The 26,022-nt window shown below is 39.1% G+C and overlaps 1 protein-coding gene across 17 annotated transcripts in view; it reads right to left on the bottom strand.

Moving 5' to 3' along the window:
• Positions 1–26,022, bottom strand: part of MCTP1 (multiple C2 and transmembrane domain containing 1) — a 521,742-nt gene that overhangs the window by 326,904 nt on the left and 168,816 nt on the right. Inside the window, exon 1 of one of the 17 annotated variants that reach the window (XM_047730111.1) lies at positions 19,263–19,491. The exons of the other annotated variants lie outside the window; for them this stretch is intronic. Within the exon in view, the coding sequence (XP_047586067.1) occupies positions 19,263–19,319 (57 nt within the window). The 5' untranslated portion in view covers positions 19,320–19,491. Of the gene's footprint in view, positions 1–19,262; positions 19,492–26,022 lie in introns of those variants that run through there. 17 annotated transcript variants of the gene reach the window in all.

Consider the following 26,022-nt stretch of genomic DNA (forward strand, 5'->3'; position numbering starts at 1 on the left):
AGAGTCCCCTCAGCATAAAATGGGCCAAAAGAACTGAACAGCCCCCATAGACTCTTCTGGCATCTGCATTATTTAATTTCAGTAATTGCAAATTCTCTCAAAGCCAGAAAAATCCGCCCACATGCAAATAATTCCAATGTGCACTACAAATGATGGCGACTGTCAAGACAATGTTATCTTATTATTTTTGGGTCCAGGAATTGATCTTTTAAAAAGAACTTCCTTTGCATAATTTTAAAACAAGTTTCCCCAGCATTTATAAGAAATGAGCTCTCCTGCCGATGAAGAAAGAAGACGTGTGCCAGATTTATCTTGTGGAATATGACTGCACTGGAAAAGTCAACCCTCTCATCCTTCAACACTAGAGATCAGGGATCTTTTCATTTTCATTTCTATCTCTGTTTCCACTTCATTGAACTCTCTCTCTCCTGTGAAATCTTTTTTTATTAGAGCAAACTCATCAGTAGTGCCAATATGGCCATTTATTCTTCTAACAAAAGTCTAAACTTCAGGACTCCCAACTTCTCTGTCCAAATTAAAAAATTATACATTAGCACAAAAGTTAATTCCAGAAGAAGGCTCACTTGCGGAGACAGGACACAAGGAACATTCATTTAATCTATATTTTTAAGAGAGGACAAAAAAGAATTTTCTATGAAAGATGTTTACTGGTAACCACTTTATTTTTTATCACAAGGTGGTACACCTATATCCTTCTAAATTGTAATCCACAAAAGGTTGTTATCTTGGCCCCATTATAACAAGGCAAATAGCTCCAAAGTCAACTGACCCCAGCCATTCCCATTTCCCAGTGGGAGACAGGGAGATGGAGGTGCAAGGAAGACTGATAACAGCAAAACATCACAGTGGATCAAACTGCATAAACATCTATTTTCATATCAAGTGTATACTTACTTCATAATCAAGCTACAACACATATCTTAAGGTCCATCTTACCACCTAACAGTTATTCATACATACATGTATCCTATCCACTACAGGGTTAACCAGATAACCTGTAAAAATGGAACTGACATGAAGCAAAACTGATGCCAGTTTATGTAACAGCTGCAACAACCAAACATAATCAACTAAAAATAACATTAATGATACACTAATACTAATACTTGCGGCACCTGGGTGGTTCAGTAGGTTAAACATCTGCCTTCCGCTCAGGTCATGATCCCAGGGTGCTGGGATGGGACCGGCATCGGGCTCTCTGCTCCGTGGGGAGCCTGCTTCTCCCTCTCCTTCTAATGCTCTCCCTGCTTGTGGGCTCTCTCACTGCATCTCTCTCTCTCTCTCAAGTAAATAAATAAATAAAGTCTTTAAAAAAATATGCACAGAAATCTGTGAAGACTCTATGCGTGTACACAGTAGGAGCTCGCCAAAGCTTCCCGTTGTGGTATTAATAGCTGGACTTCTTGGGATTATACTAATTTTGTATCCTCAGAATCTGGTAACATAATAACAAGTTATTTTTATTTTCAGATACCAAATTTTAGTTTCTTTTAATAACTCACATAGTTGGCTACTAGTAAATACCCCATACATGTAGACAAAAATGAATGTTCTTTGACTCTAAGAATAAAAACCTTACTCTGGTATTTTGGATAAGTTCTCAGTCCATGTGGAGAATGGTTGGGGTCCATCACGGGTTCTATAGACTCTAGTTGGAGAAACTCTGAGGTAGGGCCATATACAGAGGCCCACAGGAGTACCAAAATGACATATAACATTGGAACCACTGTATGGAACCACTGAGTATGGTTCCACTGACCATATGGAACCACTGACAACTTTCCTTTAAAATGTGACAAGACATTTAAACCAACAGGCAACCATCTTATAAGATGAAATTTTGTAGAGTTAATAAAGTTGAGTGAAAAAGTCAATAATTTTGTTAACGGGTAGAGATGATGAAGCCGAGTATGACCATTTTAGAAGACTCTGAATGTTTAATTTAAATATTTAAATTTAAATAATTTAAATTAAAATTTAAGTTTTAATTTAAATATTTAAATATTTAAATTTAAATATGAACATTTAAATAGCTGACCAATGAGGAGTTATACTTTCCAATCCTAATCCAGCTCATCTTGCATAACATCTCTGAATCCAGTACCATTTTTTTCTATTCAGAAATCTTCAACGCTTCTGAATTTTCTACAAAGCACTGCCAATTCATCCGAAATTTATGCAAAATGGACTTAGATCTGGAAATACTATCTGTTAAAATGAATTCAAAAAGAAGTAGAAAATTTGGACATTACTAAAACTATTTAAGAAATGTTTTCAATAGTTAACATCTTCCTTATCTAAGAATCATTTTAGGGTTATGCATTATTACAGAGTATAAGAATATAATCATTTATTGGGGATCAATACTTTAATAACAAAATGTAACAAAAGGATTATAAGAAAGGAAAAAATACTGGTCAATGTCACTCAAAAACATCCATGCAAAAATTCCAAACAAAATATTGACAAACTAAATACAGCAGTGTGTATAAAGGATAAGATGTTATGATTAATATGGGTTTATCTCATGAATTCAAAGGCAGGTTGCCATCAGAAAATCACAGTATAATTCACCAATTAGTATTAAAGGCAAAATTCACTTGATCACCTCAAATGATATTGAAAAAGCATCTTATAAAATTTAATATCTATTATTCATTTATTTGGGGGGCAGAAGGAGAGGGACAGGGTGGAATCTTAAGCAGGCTCCATGCCCAGTGCTGAGTCTGACATGGGCCTCGATCTCACACCCCTGAGATCACAACCTGAGCCAAAATCAAGAGTCTGATGCTTAACTGACTGAGCCATCCAGGCACCCCAATATCTATTAATTTTTAAATCAATCATAAGTCAGAAATAAAAGAAAACTCTTAATCTCATAAAACTAATTAACAAATATCATTGTACTTCATGGTAAAACATGAACTCTTCCCCTCTGAGATCACAAAAAAGGGTACTTACCATCACTATCATGACTTCAACATTTTGCTAGAGGTACTGATCAGAGGAGTAAAGGTGAAAATGGAATACAAAATATATGACTTAGAAGGAAGAAATAAAATGGACAACACTCATAGATTGTCTCTCTCTATAATCTATTGTTTCTACAAAAAATTCAAAAGGATGTACAAATAAAAAATACATTAAAATTAATAACTTGCTGAAAAATAGTTACAAAAGTAAGATATATTTACTATTAAGCTTCAAAATATATTTACATGTATTTTCAAATATTTTATATCCATGTTTTATTAGAATAAAGTTTAAATAATTTCTTAGCTTCAGCTAAAAAAATAAATCATTAAATTATTTAATATTTCAATAAGTTCTTTTATGACAGAGAAAAAGGCAATTACTCTATCCTATTAAATTTATTACTATTCTATTCCTCTCAAATTAAAATGAGTTATATGGTCAGCAAGAGCAGGAAATGAACTGAGCCACACTTGACTGTAAGTTTCTCAAAGTCAGAGAGAAGGTCTTGGTTAGGTTTGCCCTAAGAAAAAATTCAATAAAAGAACATGGATTTAATGTACAGCAAAGAGAAAGAGAGAGAGAGAGACTGTGGATAGAAGAAGGAAAACATTTCATTCCCAGGGACAGTAAATGCAGGTATTAGGCCACAATGATTTTTAGAAAGGAAGTAATCATCAAAGAAAACAAAAAACCAGAGGGTCTAGTCTAATATGTCAACAGCCCCAGTGGCAGGTGGCAGTTCCATGGGCCCTTGCAGATTTATGGGTTAATCTCTTATAGTGTCCAGCACTCTGGGGACACTTGGTGAGTGATAAATATTTCGAATCTTACTGGCCAATCAGCCGGAATCTGTTTTTTACTTAGTGCACTTCCATTGCCTTTGTTGTTCCCAGCAGCTTTCCAGGTGTCAGTTTGTATTACTATGGTTTTCACAACGGGGTCAAAAAGATAAAGCTTCTGTGCCTAATTACACACCGAGCTCACGTACTTTGGCAGTCATTCCTATGCAGAAATTTATGTTGACCATTTTTGGTCTGTCCTCTCCCATTCTTACCATGCAGGCTCTGCAATAATAATTATAAATTTTTTAAGGTTTTTTTTTAGATTTTATTTATTTATTTGACCAACAGAGAGCACAAGTAGGCAGAGAGGCAGGCAGAGAGAGATGGGGGAAGCAGACTCCCCGCGGAGCAGAGAGCTAGATCCCAGGACCCTGTGATCATGACCTGAGGTGAAGGCAGAGGCTTTAACCCACTGAGCCACCCAGATGCCCCAAGAAATATAAACATTTTACATAATATTTGCATGTTGGAACATGATTTAATATCAATAGTAGCATTTTGGAGCTAAAAGCAAATTAGACTTAGGAGATGGTGAGAGACTAGCAGGTAACTTTTCTTTTCTTTTCTTTTTCTTTTCCCTGAGAGAAACTGTGAAACAACAGAACAGTCTGTGCTACATACATAATTAAAACAGATGTTCTCAATCTTAATTTTCATAGCTAATTTTGACAGCCAAAGAAATGCACTTGTCTTTTGTATAGTCACCTATTTTCTCTCAAATGTGTCCTATTTCATCGCCCACTGGCGATGTTCAGAAAGAAAAGGGTGATGTGATGGGAGGCATTCATGCAACAGCAAGAACTCTGCTATGTTACTGGTAGGTCAGGGAACAGGAACAGCTATCACAGACAGTGACCAAAGATCATTTTAAAGTCCGCACAGTCTGAGCATTTTTATGCACCAATCTTGCAGATCACAGTTTTCACTGGCTTTCTGTGGTCTTCCGTGACAGAAACACACAGAAAACACATAGAGAGGAGAGAACTCTCACCCAGTGCTTGGTGGCGGCATTTGTCATTTTCACATCCATGTCAGGGCACAGTCTGATTGGCACCTAAGCTCTCTTCTTACACATCTGCCAACAACCGATCTGTGAAAGGGCGTGAGGCAGCTCTGCTTCTTCCCTGAGGAGGGGAAGGTGCTGGAACAATCTGAGGGAGGTACCCCCGCTCTCTGTTGCCCCGACAAAAAAGCCCCCTCCCTCTCCTCTAGTTCCCTTCCCCTTGCCGGGGAGAGGCTGGGGCGTCCTCAATCCTACAGTACAGATTGGGGAATACCTCCAGGGAGCTCCAAAACCCCTATCATCCACAGTAACTCTGGTTGCTTCATAGTTAACGCTGGGATCCTCTGACAACTAACTCAAACATAGCCCATTTCCAGCCCACTGTAGGTGGTGGTTTCATTTTCCCTGAGGAACCCAGTGTGGGATGATCCAATTGAAGACCCATGACTGGTTCCTCGGCGGTGGGAGCTGTCCTGGATTGCCACGGCCCAGGAAGCAACTCTCTGGGTCCTTATCGATTGCACAAGACTCTGGCTATGTTCAAGGAAGGGTCATCAAGGGCAGCTGGTGTTGGTTTCATGCAGCCTGTGAATTCATGTAGCAGGACACCACCCCTTCCCCCACAGGAATGATGCACAAGGAGGAACCACAAAGTGTAAGGGGCAAATAAAGCTCATTCGGATCTGAACGATGGGCCATATTGAGGGGGTGTGATCTGGTTAAGGTGGTTTGAGGGGATGGAGGGGAACAAGCTGACATCCCTCACTGGCAAGATGGTAATGTCTTGGTTCGGGGAAGTTCCACAGGTTTGGGGTTCCAGGAGATGGACTTACTTCCAAGAAGAGGAGACAGGAAATCAGAGACAAGCTGAATGGACTAGAACACGGAGTAAGGGAGGGAAGGGAGCTCGACTCTTCAGAGAAATGTTGAACAAAGCAGATGTGTGTGGAGTTCACACACAGAGCATGCTCAGTGAAGGTAAAGGTCAGAAAAGCTGTGGGCCAAGTGGGTCCACAACGAACCTGGGGTTTACCCATAATTTGGCAAATCCAGGGCTGAAGGCAGCATAGGCAGCACAGCAGCTGGGCTCTGAGGCACTGTCTGGCTCCATATTCAGAGGTCAGGAAACAGGATCTATCCGAATCTTCTGAATAACTTTGGTACCAAATACTAGGCTGGGTACTTGACATAGGTTTTCCCTAATTCTCACAAACTTCCACACAACAGGGAAACCAAAGTTAACTCTACATCTCACTAGTCTCAGCTTAAAAGTCACTTTCTCAGAGTAGACTTCCCTGAGACCATTATCTAAATTAACTTTCCTCATTATGCTCTCAATTATCTTCTACCTCATCTCGTGTCACTCAGCACAGCATATAATTTGATATTCATGAGAGTGATTAAAGCTCCTTGTTAGCATACATTGTTTCATTTTATCTGCTAAATGTGTCCCCACAGTTTCTGGCACACAGGCTCTCAGAAAATATTTTTGCACCTTTGACTACGTGGAAAGGAATGCATTGAAACAACCAGTGAATTGCATGCGAGCTCCAGAGACCCTTGTGGGTTCAAAGTTCCACTCAATGGACTTGTGGTCACTGCACAGGCTAATGTACCTAAAAATCAGAATGGCATTCATCATCACATAAATGATATTGGGTTGTTTTTTTTTTTAAGATTTTATTTATTTACTTGTCAAAGAAGGAGAGAGAAAGAGAACAAGTAGGGGGAGTAGCAGGCAGTGGGAGAGGCAGGCTCCCCACTGAGCAGAGAGCCTGATTCAGGACTTGATCCCAGGACTCTGGGGTCATGGCCTGAGTCAAAGGTGGATGCTTAACTGACTAAGCCATCCAGGTATCCTGAGATTGTTTTAAATAATAAAAATTTAACATTGACTAGGTTTTCCTAAAATCTGGCAATAATATGAGAGATGAATTTTGTTATTTCACTTCCTTGCTGGACTTCCAAGAAAAAAGAATAGACGGAAATATGCACTTGTGGAAGTCCATCTACTTGTGCTTGTTTACACCATTTCTGTTAGGAACACTGTTAAGAGAGATTTCCATAGGTCCATGAAAGAAAGAAGGCTTCCTTTAGAGTAAATGTGCTTGACTGAGATACAGGCTTCTTTACTATTGGGCTTCTCAGAGACACTAATGTGAAACTATTCATTATAATTCTCCTCTGTGTGGTGGTGGTGGGGGGGGTAGTGGGCATACAAACATGGATACTAAGCATAGAGTTCTGGAGGTACCAATGGACTCCATGCCCATCCCCACAGAGAGAACAGAGTTTGTCAAGTTGCTCTTATGTTCAGGTAAAATCAGTTATCAAGAAGCATTTGATTAGCTCTGCAGTACCTTAAATCCCATCTTCCTAATCCTGGCTGGGCAAACCCTGAACACAACAAATCATCCAAGGATATATAAACAAGAGCTTGCAAACAAGAGACCCATCAATCACTCTACTGTCAAGTTTACCCTGCACTGTAGAGGCTTTTTCAATTCCTCCCAAGACTGTCTCATCTGAATTGATTGCTCCACACACCACTAGACGAGAATATGTCTGCATTTTAAGAACTTGAAAGGGCCTTGGGACTGGCAAGATCTACATTATACTCCGTAGCTGACCTATGTTAACTAGCTCCAAAGAAGGTACTCTTATTTTCTTTTTAGGAACAGGAAACTGAAGGCCAAAGATGCCAAGTAATGTTCTCAAGGTCACATCATATGTGGTGGGGTTGGATTTGAACTTGGGTCCTCTAGCTCCAGCTGTTTTCATGGAATGTACTGAGAGACTCTTTCTCAAGTCCTGTTCCCCATGCCCTTTCTGTCCCTCAGGATAGCTTGTCCCACTATCCCACAGTCACACCACAGTTCACAAGGTCCTCTTTGATCATGTATAGCTGGGCCATCATCCTTTTCAAGGAGTTCCCCAAGCCCCAAACTGAGGGGCCTCTTAATTCTCTCCTAGCCTTGGCAGAGAAGGGCCAAGCCCACGTTATGGCTCCTGCCAAAGTTATTTTTGGTAAAGTTAGTTGCCCAGCAGAATCTCAGCTTCCTCACTTCATTTGTTTTCTTCTCATCCAGACTCCCGGCTCAACTTCCCTCTGCTGCTCAGGCTTGGCTGGGAGACTTTGACTCTGGACCGAGGGCATCCATTCATGGCTGCATTTTTTATGATCATCCTCTCACACCTCCTGACTACCCCGCCTCCTCAACCTCCCTGAGTATAGAGTGGGAAAGTAGCTGATGGCAGCCTTGACCAGATTCACAGGGTAGGATATTCTGTGATGAGCACTCCCATAAATATCCTTCATTCACTTATGTCTCCCCAAATGGTTATTCTCATCCTCAGAGGATTTCTCCAAGAGCCCTCTCAGTCCTAGGACAGCTCTGCCAGTAGATCAGGGTCTTTTTGGTGTTTTCTCAACAGGGAGGTGCTCAGCAGCTCGGAATGTCTGATGGTTGCAAATTTACGAAGAAGCTGCCAGTGCGGTAGGTTGGGAGCACGCTAGACATGACACAAGGTAGCAAAGGTGGAGATGGAAGAAGAGGGAAGAAGTGGGACCTCATGTGCATCCCTTCAGCGTTTCCTGCCATGACTGTCGGCTTCGTCAAGCCAGAAACCTGGACACTTCTCACTCACCCTTATGGTCAGCCACCAAACACCAGATCGAAATCTACACCCAATCTGGGACTCCCATCCTCTCTACTCCATTCCCATATTAATTGCCTTTGTTTTCTCTAGCTGTTTTTTTGCCCAGACTGATATAAGAGCCTCCAAATGGGTTTCCTGGACTCTGAAATCATTCCTCCCACAAACCTTCCTCCTCAAAGCCTTCAAAATTCCAATGACAACATTTACCTCCTTGAAACACTTTTTTGATGCCTCATCTTGGAGTGCTCATCTTGGAGTGAACTGCAATCACTTGGGTGCTTTTCTCCAGATTTACATTCTTAAGTTCTACCCATAACATCATCAGTCAGAGTCACTTGGGCATAGGGCCCGGGTACACATAGTTTGGAAAAGGTTCCTGGTGAATCTGATACACATCCTGTTGAAAAAATCACTGGCCTCTCAGGTGAAGGCCAAGCTCTGTAACACGGCATTGAAAGACCTTTATGCGCCGACTTGCTTCAACCTGCCTCATCAGCCATTCCCCTCTATCTACCTTAGACTCCGAAAATACTGCTTTGCTTTTTTCTTCTTAAACAAGGTTCCTAACCTGGTATGCTGAGCCATGCCTCTGTGCCTGTGCTCTTATCCATGGGGAGAATGACAATACATCCTTCTAGATCCATCTTAAGGAGCATTTCTGTGAAATCATCCCCACCTCTCGCTTCAGAGTTTCATCACTCCCTGCCTTGAGCTTTCATTATTTCTTGAACATATCAGTTCAGAAATACAGTATTTTAGATGGTTCTGATATTATTCAATGAGGTAAAAATATCAAAGTCAAAATCACTGTTAAAAATTCCTTAAATCGGGGGGCGCCTGGGTGGCTCAGTGGGTTAAAGCCTCTGCCTTCGGCTAAGGTCATGATCCCAGGGTCCCAGGCTCTGCAGGATCCCAGGCTCTGCAGGGAGCCTGCCTCCTCCTCTCTCTCTCTCTGCCTGCCTCTCTGCCTACTTGTGATCTCTGTCTGTCAAATGGATAAATAAAAAATCTTAAAAAAAAAGAAAATTTCTTAAATCAGGGCACCTGAGTGGCTCAGTGGGTTAAAGCCTCTGCCTTCTGCTCAGGTCATGATCTCAAGGTCCTGGGATGGAGCCCCTCGTCGCTGCTCAGCGGGGAGCCTGCTTCCCCGTCTCTCTCTGCCTGCCTCTCTGCCTACTTGTGATCTCTGCCTGTCAAATAAATAAATAAAATATTTTTAAAAAATTCCTTAAATCATTAATGAACAGTTTGATCTAAACAAAGATAGTAATACGTGTACGTAGGTATACACACACACATAGAAAATATAACTATGCAGTATTGTTTAAACACTTTTTATACTTGGTAGTGAGCTCACGTTGTGGTCCTATAGGGACAAGATCCCAAGGGAAGAGCAAATTCATATGTCCCATTCGACCCTCTTTTTAAGACGTTCGGTCCCCAAGGGGAATGTTTCATCTGTGTTTCTCAAGAGTGTTCCATGATGGCAGTAGGTAATATTTTGAACATAGGTCTGTTTGAGAAATACCAGATTAGAGCGTATTAAACAAATCCCCCCCCCCTTTTTAAAAGATTTTATTTATTTATTTGACAGACAGAGATCACAAGTAGGCAGAGAGGCAGGCAGAGAGAGAGAGGAGGAAGCAGGCTCCCCATGGAGCAGACAGCCCTATGTGGGGCTCCATCCCAGGACCCTGGAATCGTGACCTGAGCCGAAGGCAGAGGCTTTAACCCACTGAGCCACCCAGGCGCCCCTAAACAAATCCCCTTTTAAGGCATTTAAACATGCCTGTCGTTTGCCTCCAGTGTGAATATGCAAAAAGAGAACAGAATATATCACATTTCCCAAAGTTATTTGATTATAGAACGTCATTTTCGTAGAACTAGCATTCCGAAGAATACTCTGGAAAAAAGGTCTGCCTTCCTCATTGCTCACTGAAGTTGCAAATGAGAAGCCAAATGAGACAGGAATGCTCTGGTTCTTACCCAAAAAGAAGGAAGGCAGACCACAGCACCTGGAATGGCCTGCATCTGGGCCATTTTCTAAGGGGATCTCCCCCCTGGAGTTGTGCCTGCTTCCTGAGCACTCCTGCCTGGGTGTGGCCTCCCAGCTCCCCAGGGGCCACCAAGAGAGAAGCAATGAGGCTTGGACTTCCAGGGCATTACTCACTCTAATGACAAAAGTGTAGTTACTAGGACAGGGCATTGTCTAGAAATTGTTGCCACTTACTTGGTAAAACGATTCAATAAATACGTATGTTGTTTACTAACACAATAATTTGCATTTGTGAAGTTTGCTGTCAGTTTGGTGTAGGCATTCATTTGGAAGATCTGGACCACTGGTGGGGATGGAAAAGTGCAATTTAGATGCACACAAGTGGTTAAATGTGGACCTATCCCCATAATTACAAGTGCATCTGCAAAGGCCAAGTAAGTAGAGATAAACTCTCAGGGAGGGGGTCAGGAGAAGCTTTTACATAGACTCTGTGATTAAAATCTGCCCTTTCAAAAAATATGGCGAAAAACCCCACAAAACTGCTTAGTGGTCAAAAAGAAATTAGGCCAAATTTAAACTGACTTGCGCTGTGCACAACTAACGTTTTAATAAGAGGCACAAATCCAATGTGCTATTTGAATACTAAATTCAGATCATGATGCTCTCATTGACTCATGCAGCGAAAGGAGCCCAGAGCTGTGTGTTAGGAACCCCATGCCCAGCTTGGCTCTGTCGAGAGCCGATGTATATAACCTTGGAAGAGTCATTTAATTTGTCTGCGCCAGAATATTTTTCATTTGCAAAAAGAGAGAGTTGTGCTAGTTGATCTCTAAGGCACCTTTCAATTACAAAATTTTGTGAACATGAATGATGTGTTGCTGGGATAAAAGGATGAATTGTGGAAATTTTACTTGGAACTACTTTGACTCTACTGACCTACACTTTTTAAATAAAGCTGATGTTTAGTTTTTAACTAATTTTCTCCTTATGTGTTGTTTAAAAGATATAATTAGAATAGAAAAATATAATAGTAATCTTTTATGGAAACATACAAAAATAATAGATGCAGTGAGAAAGAGTTCAAGATACGATGAGAAAAGGATTTTTATGCAGCAAATATAGTTTTCAGACCTTAGTTGATTTCTGGAAAAAAAAATACATATATTAGTGTCTGATATATAAGAAAACATGCAAATGGGAACTTTGCCCTTTGTTGTAAAGCATCTGCCAAAGAACAGGACTGCTTTTCCAATAGGTTTGTTTCCACTGTCTAAAATTGATATTTTGACCCTAAAAGTTACGTGTGATCAAGTATTTGTACAGGAAAATTTTCAGTTCTTTTTTCCCTGGGAAAGCCTGAAACAATGATCACCTTAATTCCTTCTCCTAACAATAACGATAAGAAGTCTATTCCTGCTGTTATCAGTAGCTTGCTGGTAGTAATCTGCATACTTTTGGAACTGTGATGTACTTTTCAAAAACTTTTGAACATTAATATATTGTGTAATTTATCAAATATTTAAAAGAGGTAATAAAACTACAAATCCTTATGGCTGATGTATTCATGATTTTTTGTAGCAATTTACACATCTGGAGTACACAGTCACCATGAGGCATTCATTCATTCATCTCTCCATCCACATTATCTATTTATATCATGAACATTTCTCAATCTCTAGGCATGAACTTAGCAGAAATTTTTCAGCCACTTTGGCTAGATAAACTTGGAAGTAATTGCTTCAGAACTGATTTGAAAATAAAAAGCCACCACTGACTTGCAAATGAAAAAGAAAGGAAACAATCTTCTCCAAAAATAATTCCTAGTCTTTGGGAAACGAGAGAGGGCTAGAGGATCCCTTTATTTGAGGGATGTTAAAACTGAAGCCCAGACTATACAGTGTAGAATTCAGGTCTGCTGTGGTAAGGTAATGCTTTCCACTGATTGTTGACTTGGAAAATGTTATTTCTAAGGTAGGAAAATCACCACCAGTGACAGTGAGCCTTAGGAATCAAATGCATTTCAAATAATACAAGGCACCTGTATACCAAGGAACAGAATTTCCTCAAATAATGAATATATGTTGTTGTATTTAGGACCAGGAAAAAGAAAATTCAGCCAATGACTTTTTTGGTGCTGATTGGGATTTTCTCTGTGTGTGTGTGTGTGTGTGTGTGTGTGTGTTTGTTTCATTTTTAATGATTGCTTTGGGCCAAAGCCAACTGTGTAATTTTCCCAATAGAGTTGCTCCCATTGTCTAAAACTTGCATATATTTTGCATTTGATCAAATGTTTTTACAGGAAATTTCTCTGTGTTTTCCCCCCTTGGAAAAGTTGAAACAATAACCACCTTAATACCCTCTCTCGAAATCTGCAGTATTATCTAACCCAACTCCTTAGTCACTATCCTCATTCTGGAAATCATCCCTCACAAGTAAGTGGTGATGCCAAATAAATTTCGGTTCCCAGACTTCTTAGTTTGAGCTCTCTAATGAAATTTGTGGAGAAAAAAAAAAAAAAGCTTTTCTTCTAAGATTGAAAGAAATAGGTATTTTTATAAATAAGCAATTAAAAATGACTTTTTAAAATACTTTTCTTCAATACTCTGCCTCAATTGTTTCTTCTACACTTTATTTTTCACAATAAATCCTAAAATAGTCAATCCTAAAATTTGACAATACCTTGTTAATTTAGGTATTCAAATTATTTTGATCTTTTGATTTTATCTAATTTTCTCTGTATATGTATAATGTATATAAATTATATATGTATATATCCACATACATTTAGCTTTTGAATCAAGGAAGTAAAGCATTGATGCTTCCTATGTGTAATTAAAGAAACTCTAATATGAAACAGCGGGAAAGGCTTGTGGCAAGAAATGACATATTGCTATACCAGTTCCATGTTGAAAATCATCAGATGATAAAGTATGAGATTGTGATAAACTCTTCTACATGTTATACTCATTATACTTCATTCCCTTGTATCCACATCCCCAGTGGTAGTCTGGTCTCAAACCAGTCTCAGCTACATGAGTCATAACTCAGAGCAGATCTATAGAAGTCCTAGTTCATCCCCTCCATCCATCCATCCATCCATCCACCAATCCATCTTGCCAGACAGCCTGTCTACTATGTACTAGCCATCATGTTAGCACTAAGCGTACACAGCATTGTAAAGAGAGTCCTTGTTTATAAAACTTAAAGAAACATGAAGGTTTGACAACCACCCAAGAATCTCAAACATAACTTGTGCAATCTCTGGAGAAAGCAGATCAAAATGTACCCAGTTGCAGAACAGACCTAAACTCCTACTATTCATTCAATGTCCTCCTTCCCCAAATAATACCTTTCCTAAGGAAATGTTTATGGAGTGTACATGACATTAATCTTCCCTCAAGACACAAAAATTTCCACAAGCTTTTCTGGAACTGTAGAAGTTGATTATGTATACACTGAAAGCTATTTACTCCACACCTAAAAAAAAAAAAAAAAAGAAAGAAAGAAAGAAAGAAAGAAAGAAATCTTTTCATATTGCTGAAGACCAGGATCACCTAGGAGAACTCTCCATTATGTCTACTCATTCTAGACACATTTTGCAATATTGCTGGTCTCATTTTAACATGAGTTCCTGAGTAAATTTAATATATTTCTGGTTCATAAAGGCCTGGGTTTCACTAAGAATGAGAATGTTGGAGTCATCAAAATGATTAAGTGCATTGACATTAAAAAGATTTATTTTCCTCTATATGGCACACTATAACAGCCACTTCCTATTACTGGGGTCAAGTGATTCTAACTGGAGGTAGCACAGAACATAGTCAAGTAACGTGGCTCTGAAGCCTGATAGCCTTGGTTCAATTCTAGTCTTTCTACAACCATTTGTATGATATTGGGGATGAGTCACCTAACTTCTAACTACCTCAGTTTCTCCATCTTTGATAGATGGAGAACAGGAACAATAACAGCGCCCAAATTTCATTAGGTGGTTTTAAGAAATTAATTTAGATAGTTCTTAAAAAGGTATGATACAGCCTGAATTAAGTGTTAGTCATTACTGTTACTTTCATCTTGTACAAAAACACTTGTGGGGTGAGGGATCTAGGACCTGATTTGTTACTTTTGGGGATGCTGTAAATTGCTGGGAATAAATATTCTTAATCCCATTCTACTAGTGAAATGACTCAAACAAAGGAAGACCAAGTGACTAATTTTGAGCATCTTTGCTAAATTGATATGGAATTAAAACCCCAACAAACCAACTCCAAGCTTTCTTCCTTGGGCTTCTCCTAAGGGGATGTTTTACAAACCTTGGCACTTATACCAATGGCACATTGACAGATGCTTCAAATGAATTCAAAGTGCTTCACCCTTCTCAATGTTCACAGGATCATTAATCAATATTTACCAAGCACCTATGGGATATGTGGGATGATTGTCTGGCTTTCCTGTGTTTCCTGAGCCTTGTAGACAGAAAAACAAAATCAAAAGAAGACTGTTACCTCCAAAAGCATTGGAGGGGTCAATATCGCAGAGAAGTATTGATTCCTACCACGACACTCCTAGAGCCCAGGGCTCTGTCCCTTAAACCACACACACCATCACTTTGCATTTCTATTTAGCAAAGTTTTTAAAGACCCTTACCTCTCTATCTCATCTATTTTTCTTTGTTTCCTAACAATTATGTAGCAGATTCATATAGTGCTAGGAATCAAAATAAGTAGTGAACTTTATTCCAAGCAGGACTAGGATTTGTTCATAAGATAGCATGATGATAAATTTCACTTATTTACTGAAGCTGTAAGTTGGAGGATAGGATATGCAGATAGCATATATCTTTCATAGGAGTACACTTTTACTAAACAAAATGGTGATTATATGTTGGTTTTTTGGGGTAAAACATAACTTTTGTTAATACCACCAACACAACAAATTTTTTAATTAATCTGTCTTTCAATCTAAATACTAAGAGGTTTTAAAGAAATTTTTTCTTTATAAACTCACTGTCTTCCTGGGTATAGTAAGACATATGTCATTAACTTTTGTAATTTGAAAAATCATCTTCCTCCCATCTCATGTCCCTGAGAAAGAAAAGAGTTTCATAAATGTAAAACAGCCAGATCAGTTCTAACAAAAATGGTTGTGAGTCTTATTGGCTGTTTAAATTTTCCTAATCTCTTTTTAAGAATAAGTGTCCGGAAAATCTCTTTTTGCTAACCTCCTTCAAAAAAACATCAAAACTATCTACCATACTACCTATAACTTTAAAAGCTACAAAATCTACCCCTGTCCAATATGCATGTATACTTTTATGAGTACAAGGCTTGGACACTTTGTGGCAGAAGCTAAAAGATTGCAAGAGTCAGATGTTATAGTCTGAGAATCATTCCAAAAAATTCATGCTGCGTTAAACTAGATCCAACAGAGAATCCTCAACCCACGAAACCTATAGACAAGGCCATATGTCTTCTGCAAAACATTCTCCAAGGATATAGCTTCCAATAAAAATGTTCATCTATATTAAAAAAATACTATTTATTGTTTAAAAAAAAAACTAATAGTGTAACTCAAGAAACAGCTAGGCTGCTGATCAATTTCTAGCTAACTGAGCAGAGAGAAAGACCCAGGTTTGGATTTTGACTCAGATCCCAGCTTGAGCGAAGCAAAGCACCTTTTAAACTCTTATGGATCTTACTTCCCTTCTTTGTGAAATGAGAATTTGTGAGATGACCTCAAGTTGTGTTCCAAAAACACAATTCTGTGTATCTCACTTTGTGATAGTGTTATCTGTAAGCTCTATGGAGTTTACAAGAACTCTCACACCCACAGTCTCATTTGATCCTCAAACCTGATTTCCAGAAGTAGGTGGAGGAGTTAGCACTGCACCTTTTTGCCAGCAAGCGAGCTACTTTTGATATCCAGCAGGATTCACTAGAGATAGTAAGATCTAAAGCATCTTCCAGAAAGATTTAGTTTTCAGGAGTCGGAATGAATACTTTATAAATTTTTTTTTTTGGAACTGTCAAAGCCTTACTTAAAAGAAAAATCTTTAAAAACAAAGAAAAAAATGTCATGCTTTGTCCTTCTACTGATCAGTCCTCAGTGGAGGGACATCATGTTGCTTTTACATTGAAAATTAAATTTAGTTGCCACTTGATAAATCTCTTTTGAGTGAGGACAAGTTTCCTTGAGGTATGTGAAATTTTAAAGGAGCACCAGGACTGAGGTAAAATTGATTTTTTGGGTTTTATTTCCAGAGCTCATCCTTGCAAAATATTTTTATATAAATTGGAAATTAACCAGTAAAGTAGTTTACAAAGAGGAGAAAATGGAGGCTTTTATTACTGAAAAAGAAATACTCTGAATCCAGAGTGGACTTCTGAGTATCTCTGATGATTTAAAAAATATGTGTTTTCAAGTTTTCAAAAATATGTGTCACACTTTACAGCTAATAAAACACAGCAACAGATGTGGAATTATTTCACCTTCGCAACCAATCCTGTAAGGCCAAAAGGTTTTCTTAACCAAGCTCCCAATTATTCTTCACCTCAGAGGGCAAGGCATTTCCTGAGTAACTAAAATCCACAGGTTATAGAAAGACTTGTTTTAGTCATCTATCTGACCTCTTTTCTCATGAAACCCATTTTGATAGAGAGGTTAGAAATAGAAAGAGTACACTATGTGTGTTTGTTTTCTTTCCTTCTCCTTCTCCATGCATTTCCCACACCCCTTCTGGAAGTGTAAAGAATATAGCCAAAGAATGGGGACCCCAGCAATGAAGGCAGGGAAACAAGGTGCCTCAGTTATCCAACCAGGTAATTACCAGCTGACTGCACAATGTCATCAATAACAAAGTCCATATTGTAATTAGAGCAGACTGTAAAGACTTGATTTCACAACATTTGTCAATCTGAGTTTTAATTCATAATAACAGTTCGTGTCACCATTATAATCCATATTTAAGAATCTGAAACTATGCAAAGTGTCATAACACATTTCTGTCTTGAGGTAGACGCAGTCTATTCTTTCTGTGGACATTTAGTAATTCTCGTACAGCATACGGAAAAATTCTCAAGCAGAATTCTCAACTAACCAGAATAGTTCCCTTTCATCCCAGGCAAAAAAAAAAAAGGGGGGGGGGTGGAGAGTTTGATACAGATTTGGCATCAGGACATTCTATGTATCATAGTTTGGGTTTTAATCTTTTGGGATATGTGCCTTTTCACTATGCAAGTTCCAAAGTCTCTCACAGTGCTAAGTAATTTCCCTAAAATTCTTTATTTTCTCAATTTGGAATACCACCTTCAAAGATGTCTGGAAGTTGGACTTTCTTCCTTTCTCTCTCTCTCTCTTTCTTTCTTTATTTCTTTCCTGATTTGTTCCTGATTTTATTAGTTTATTTGATGGAGAGTGAGAATGAGGCAAGTGGTGGTGGGGAGAAGGAGAGGGAGAAGCAGGCTTCCCACCAAGCAGGGCAAGGAGCCAAGGATGCAGAGACTGATCCCAGGACCCCGGAATTATGACCTGAGCCAAAGGCAGATGGTTAACTAACTGAGCCACCCAGGTGCCCCTGGAAGTTGGACTAATTTTAATTTTGCCTTCAAAGAAGAGGAAAACCACATACATTCCAACAGTTCATTGACCCCCGACCTTTGTGAAAACATGAATTATTCAATATATACCTAACGAAATGTAATTTCTACATCATAGTTAGAATCAAGCAATTTTGTAATGAGTATAATTTTGAATAGAAATGAAACAATCTATAAGCATGACAGTAGATCCATCAAGAAGAAAGTAGTCTAATGCCAACTCATTAGTATCTTACAAATTCACAGCTATTCCCAGCTCAAAATCAAATTAACCTTTTCTACCTCGAAAGAATTCCTAGGCCTTAAATATGAGCATCCAAAGTTTTGTGACACCAGACACCCACAATTAGTTCTGATTTGATGTCATTTCTTTCATCAATAAAAAAACAAGACAGCCTTCTTGTCATTTGCCCCAACCTCTCGCAGCAGCAAGCTTTAAGAATTTGAAAACAGACCAATCATTCACTTTTCTAGCCATAGATTCTTCTACCTATATAATTTGGATATGACTGTCTCTAAGAGCAACTGAGGAGCTTGTGATTTAACATTTAATCTAGCTTGGGATAAACTCATACACATTTTAAAGCAAACAGAGCAATCAGAAGTTTATGAATATGATGGCCTTTCACTTACACAGAAAAGGCCAAATATGAAAGTACAAATGCTCTCATTATTTCTCAACTCTAAACTTCCTAATAATTATCAATGCCACTTCTTATTTCAGAGGAGAAATAGAGTTGCAAGCTATGGTTATTTAGAGTAAGATCCAAACATAATCATATGAATTTCATGGATGTTTCACCTTTAACTGAGATCAGAGAATAGCAAATAGGTAGGAAAGAGGCTGGTACTATCTAATCCTTAAAAAAAAGAAAAGAAAAGAAAAGAAAAGAAAAGAAAAACTGAAATGATAAGAAACTACGAGAATATTTCCGCCTCTCAGGTATTGCATTCTTTATAAGAAACTATTACAAAGGATCCAATCAATCTATTAAATTAAGTATCTTGCAAATGGATTGTGCTGTAAGTTTCACATGACTTGCGTTAGAATCTCAAATGCCACCTTCAGTACTTGTGAGAAGGAATTTTCTGAAGCATAATCACATACGAAAACTGCCACATTCATTCCAGGCTGAGCAGATGCAATGAGTAAAACAAAACGTGGAACTTACCTTATTATAAACAAATGGCAAATTGCAGGCACCTTTGAGCTTGCAGGTGTCTAGCATCGTTGATTAGAAATAAACAAAACATCTTTCATTCCAGTGAGACAACTGCATATTCAGACTTGGCTTTCCTTCCCGAATCCTTATGAGAGGGGCTGCTTCCCTCCAAGGACTAGTAACAGCCTCTTTTTACAGAGAACACTTGCTGCTCTCAACTGCAGCCACTTAGAACGAAAGTCAGAGGAACCCGTGCTGCTTAAATACCCTGGCTTCACATTCACAGGATATGACTCAACTCCCTCTCAAACCAGTAAGGGTAGAGTTTCTCCTTGCAAAATTGTCAGATTACGTAACGAGTGTCACATCGGCGGCCCGAAAACTGTTTGCAAACTAAAAGGCAAACGTTTCAGCTCGTAAATCAAAGGTGCATTTTCAAAGTAATTAACCCCTTCCCCCTGGCACAAGCCCCAAGTGGGAATGGGCATGGCAGGGCACAAAGAAAACTCTTCTGCTTGCTCTCTGCAAGGGAATGAATGTAATGTTGTTAAGTGTATGTGAACTTGGTATCATCGCCCTGGCAGAGAGATAGCAAAGAGGCGCATGGAAGTCACTGCCATTTCCATCAGTTCAAAAACAATGTGTAGAACAAAACTCTATTTTCATGTGCAAGAAATGGCAGTTCTATACAACACAACAGAATCTCCTTCACCAAGTAGAGGATGGAAATAGATCTTGGTGGTTCGCTGTCGCTGATTCCCACAGAAATCCTGTCCCACGCTGTCATTACCTTGTGAAGCTTGCTCTGCCTACCTCTCCAACTCAGAGCCCTCCTTTATCTGTTTTGTGAACATCTCTAAAGGAACATGAATAATGACACAACTCCTTTAGTAAATGTGGCAATTTTCTGTGCTTTCTCCACCACCCACCACCTCTTAACTCTGAGCTGTGTTAAGCTTGATCACACATTGAATTATTATATTTATACACCTCAATGAATATTATAGATTTAGATCCTCGAAGAAAAATCTACTATATAAATTCAATTGCCACAGGCATGATCGAGGACAGAAAGATGAAAAAGCACATGTCATTTACAGCAAATTGAAATCACATAGACTAGGACTGTGCAATAGACATATAAGATAACCCACATACATCATTTTGAACTCTTAATGGTTAAGAAAGTGAAGAGAAATACGTAAAATTAATTTTAATAATGCTTACCCCAATGTATCTACAATATTATAATTTCATCACATAATCAACATAAAAATTTTTGATTATTTTAGAATTTCTGTTCTAATCTTAGAGAGCCAATGTACATTTTACATTTATAGCATATTTTAATCAAACTAACAACCAATGGATGCTCAATAGCCATATATGGCTAGTGGCTACTGTAGCTTGCAGCACAGGGCTAGAATTTGGGGTTCACTCTTCATCTCCAACTTGTAGTTCGAACATTCTCTCTTCAGATAGGTCTTCCCTTACCACCTTAGCTGAGATAACCTTCCCTAATGACTTTCCACATCATGATGCTTTTTACTTCCTCCATAGTGCAGCACAGCCTAGAATTTTCTCCTTTATTCATTCATTTACTTTTTTATAGTCTGTGGTCCCTAACAATATTGTTAAGAAATGTGAGGGCAGGGGCGCCTGGGTGGCTCAGTGGGTTAAGCCGCTGCCTTCGGCTCAGGTCATGATCTCAGAGTCCTGGGATCGAGCCCCGCATCGGGCTCTCTGCTCGGCAGGGAGCCTGCTTCCTCCTCTCTCTCTGCCTGCCTCTCTGCCTACTTGTGATCTCTCTGTTAAATAAATAAATAAATAAATAAATAAATAAATAAATAAATCTTAAAAAAAAAAAAAAAAGAAATGTGAGGGCAGAGATCTTGTAATTAATATTTTATCCCCAGCTTCTGGCATGGTGAAGAGTACATAGTGGAATCTAATAAACATTGTTTAATAAATAAATAAATAAAATATAGAATTTAGGCTACAGTTTGGCATATAATACAATATTTTAAAAGGTGTTCCAAGACAAGGTATTTATTGGGATGCCTGGGTGGCTCAGTTGGTTAAGCGTCTGTTTTGGGCTCAGGTCATGATCCCGGTGTCCTGGGATCAAGTCCCACATTGGGCTCCTTGTTCAGCGGGGAACTTGCTTCTCCCTCTGCCTGCCATTCCCCCTGCTTGTGCTCTCTCTCTCTGACAAATAAATAAATAAAATCTTAAAAAAAGAAAAACAAGGTATTTATCATAGAAAAGATATCACTGAACTTTAAGCAAATGTATTGAATGACACTTTCTAAATAGGAAAAACTACATCTTTTTCATGATGTTAATGATCTTCGACCTATAACATGCTTCACTTTCATTTACAATAGTATAAGAAACATGCTTGTTTCATTATACTAGCAAAGATTTGGAAAGATACTTATAAGACTACTTTGGTCCTTTAAGATAAATCAGGATACCATTAGGATGTCTATTCATCTCCTACCCACAGAACCATAAAATATTATCTATAGGACATTCGTAGGAGACACTGGTATATTTGCCTGGCATATGTTCCTCCTCCTTCTGGTATCATCATCCTGATTTTTATTTGGCAAGTCACCCATATGTCCCTTCCTTTCAATGCATACCATTTGGGTCATGCTGACCTAGCCCCAGAAGTGGGCATGTGACCCAGGCCTGACCAACGAGTGTACTACCCACAGAGCTTCAGTGATGGGGTCAAGGTTGGGCACATAACCCAAGCTGGTCCACTGACAGTCAACACTCTACTTTGGCTGCTAACGTGAAAGAGGTTGTTAAGTTCATAGAATGTAAGCCTAGAACTGCTGGTTGACATATGTGCTATAACCTGGTATGCGTTGCCTAAAAATGAATCTGATCAAGAGAAAAAAAAAGCCGAAGATGTGAAAGGCAGATTCCTGGTGCTATTTACTTCCTGGATCTGGCCATGCCATTAAGCCACATCTGCTCTCTGTGCAACGATGGATATACTAGACTATTCCCTGCAGTACTGTTTGCAATGTGAAAAAAGGGAAACTTTGCAATGGGTCATGGAGAGCAGAAGGGTTAGATAAAAAAATGGGGACACCATACTAAGGAATATTATGAAATTATTAAAAAGAACTATATTATCTAGTTGGGCTGCCCTGCAAAACTCCCTAAAAGACATTACGTGAAATGACATGTTGCAGAAATATACATTATCCCAGTTACAGGTACATGAATTTTTACATGCAAATTCATAGAAAAGAACCTGGATGGACTGTGTACCAATTGTGGACAAGTCATTAATTCTGGGAAGGAGGTTTGAACTAAGGAAATGATGGGCGACAAAGACAGATCTAATCATTTAGTTCAAGGTATTCCTTATTTCATAAATCTTACAAAAATGAAGTCACGTATTCTGTAGGTAATTTGAAAAGAACATGCTATTTTTTACAACCAAATCACAATTTGATATTTTATATGTCTATATTTTACTATATTATTCTCACTCTAAGTGGCCTACTCCTCTCTGTTATTATTTTTAAAATAATGTAACACAAGTAAAAGTGCTCTTTTCTACCTCACTCTGTCTTTTGCTATTTATTATGTTTAAATTTAGGATTTGTGTTTTTTAATTTAAAAGTCTACTTTTCTCAGTTATTTATCTCTATTTCTTGAGTCAGAAATATGGCAAAGAGTAAGTGTTCCTCAGTCATTACCCCTGAGGCCTTCCCAGACATAATGTCAGATTGCATAGCAAAGGGGGAACCCAGGAGAACTCCAATTTCTAATGAGCACTTCTGCTCAGCATTTCCAAAGCATCTGCTGGGTGCCTGTATTGTGTTACAAAGTAAAAACAAGAAGCAGTCCACTCAACCAAGAAATATACAGTCTAATTGAGGAAGAAAAGTTATAGCAGATGATGATGATGATGATGATGAAATGAAGAAATAACCATGTGCCGGAAACTGTGATAATTCATTATTTAATAGTAGTTTAAATAAGATGGAGTAAAAGCTGCTGTAAGAGATATATACAAGGTGCTTCAGAAGTAGAGAGAAGAGAATATGCGATCACCTTGTACCCCAAAGATCATTCAAAACATGAGATGTTTTGAGGTTGTATGGACCTGAGAGGTAGCAAGATCTAGACCTGATGTTTCTATGTTCCCAAACAGATCATGCATAAATTAATACTAATTTAGTTAGAAATTAATAGCAATTAAGGTCTGGGTTATTTGTTTGAAAAAAGTGCTTCCTTAGGAAACAGCTTCATTTTTATAATCAGTGATCTGATCACATAATGACATTTTCTTCATTCATTAGAGACAGAGTTAAAAAAAAAGGCCAATAGTTGTTAGCAATCCTAAGAAATGGCACATCTACTTATACGAGATTATTAATAATTTATAACACTGAAGTTAAAAATAAACTCTTGTTCCTTGAAGAAATCCACTGGTGAACACATTTTTGTTTGGGCATCTAAATGTATGTCTTCTGCAAATACAAATGTTCGCATTCTGTTTCTCTCAGTCTAGGTAATATCTATAGCTTTATGAAAAAGTACAGAATATGAGAGTACTCAATATTCTTCACCCAGGAGGAAGAAGATACTGTTTAGCTAGAAAGAGAAAAGGCTGGCCAGCAGCATCCTGAATTTCCTGAGGAATGGTTAAGGGTATCGTACTTCCTTGAAGCTATGAATTCACTTCACTGTAACCTAATAGGGCTTACCAACTAAAATGTGTTTTCAGCACTTGAGGGTGACAGTGAAATGAATCTGGAAATGAGAAAGTAAGACTGTTGTCTGAGAATTAAATGAAAAAGTAAAAATAGAGTAAGTCAGAGCATACCTAAATGAGGGCAACTTTAAGAGTCAAAATGATGCAAATTCTTGCCTAAAAGCATGCCTGGTACCAGCAGGTAATACTGCTCAGTGCCAGGGACCTGGTAGGGACCACAGTGAAGGGAATACAGAGCAGGCCTCAAGCCTCACTCAAAGGGGACAGTCACCGCTCAGCTCCAGGGAACTGACTCGATGGGGAGAAAGTCCAGGAAGGCCAGACCTTCTTCAAAAGAGGCTAGAGCTCTGGATGCTTAAGTGAATACTCCTGATTTTTAAACCTTACCCTCTATAAGAGAGGAACAAAAGCTTTGGAAGGCCAGATGTGCCCCAGAGACTGTCAGTCTTGGACCCTCAGGCATGACAATAATCTGACTGAGCAAAGCAACTTTATTAACAGAAAAACAGAGCCCAAACCAAAAGAAAAAAGAAAAGAAAAGAAAAGGTGCAAAGCAGTCTCAAAAGCAAGCACAGGAAATGGCTGTTCAAACCCTGAGAGAGGGTGCTCTGGGCTCATGGGATATCCCTTCCTCCCAAGGATCTTCCCCTCTAATCCCAATAAACCTGAGTTGAGGAATAAATTGCCCTTCTGATACCATGCTCCCCAAGGGGCTTTCTGATTGGAATGTAGCATCCTGTCAGCCTTCAGGAAGAACGTGCTGGAAACGTGAGGGACTTGAGGGGCAACTCAGTCGCTAGGTCCTCATTGCAAATTAATAAACTGACAGCCTGGGGAGAGACATAGCCTGTCTGCAGGCACTAACAGGCTGAGTGGGAACATGAACCGCCATGCCGGGGAGTTTCACTTCTTGGAAACGGAAACACTGGCTTTCTGATCCTGTACGGAAGTCGTTGGAGCTTCACTACTATGAGCAAAGCTCTGGGGGACAGATGGGCTCTGGAACTGCTGACAAGTGTGGTTTCTAGGCCCACAAGGCTTCAGGCCAGACCATGGAGAGTGGCAAATTCCTTAACACAAGTCCACCCACAAAGTCTCTTGGGACCCTAAGTAATTCATCTCGCAGCCTCGCTGCCCCAGTGGTCATCCCTTTTAAAGGATCCCTATCTGGTTCTCAGAAGATCTAGAAGTGACCCAGAAGTGTGATGCGAAGAATTAAAGATAAAACCCAATGAACACAAAGGGACAGAAAATTCATGGCGGGGCGGGGGGTGGGGTGGGGGAGGGGAAATCAAGGGAGGGGGAGGGGAAAAAAAGGGAAAAAAATTTTAAAAGATCATGGGAATTAAAATATTTGCAATCAATGATGTTAGGAAGCAGACGCTGGGCTCTGAGATTGCCGTGTACTATCCCATGAAATCCTGAGAAACTGTGAGGCAGGCACTACTCTTGGCAATTATTCTGCTTCACAAAAGGAGGAAACTGAGGCCTAATGAGAAAGTCACTTGAGCACGCTTACACAGCTAACAAGTGGTGGAGTGAGGGTTAGAACCTGTAACCTCAAACACTACACTATGTTGTCTGAATACTTTATCACTCTTGTTTTTAAACACTAAACATACATTTTGCACTTTGTACATGCCAGACACTGTTCTAACTACTTCACCAATATTGGCTAATTACTTCCTCATAATAAACTTATGAATTGGGCACTAAAACATCCCCATTCTGAAAAGGAAACTGAGTCAGAGAGGAGGTAAGAATCTTGCTCAAGATTATATAGCTGGCAGGTGGCCTAGCCAGGATTCGGACCCAGGTCGTCAGCTCCAGGGCCCAGCTCTGTCTCTAAGCTGCCCTCACCTGGCTACCTGGGAAAAACTGGTAAAGATTCCAATTTTGAATATTCATTTTAGTGTTATTTTATTTTATTTTATTTTTTTAAGATTGTATTTATTTATTTGACAGAGAGAAATCACAAGTAAGCAGAGAGGCAGGCAGAGAGACAGGAGGAAGCAGGCTCCC

The sequence above is a fragment of the Lutra lutra genome, chromosome 5, assembly GCF_902655055.1.
Source record: "Lutra lutra chromosome 5, mLutLut1.2, whole genome shotgun sequence".
NCBI lineage: Eukaryota > Metazoa > Chordata > Mammalia > Carnivora > Mustelidae > Lutra > Lutra lutra.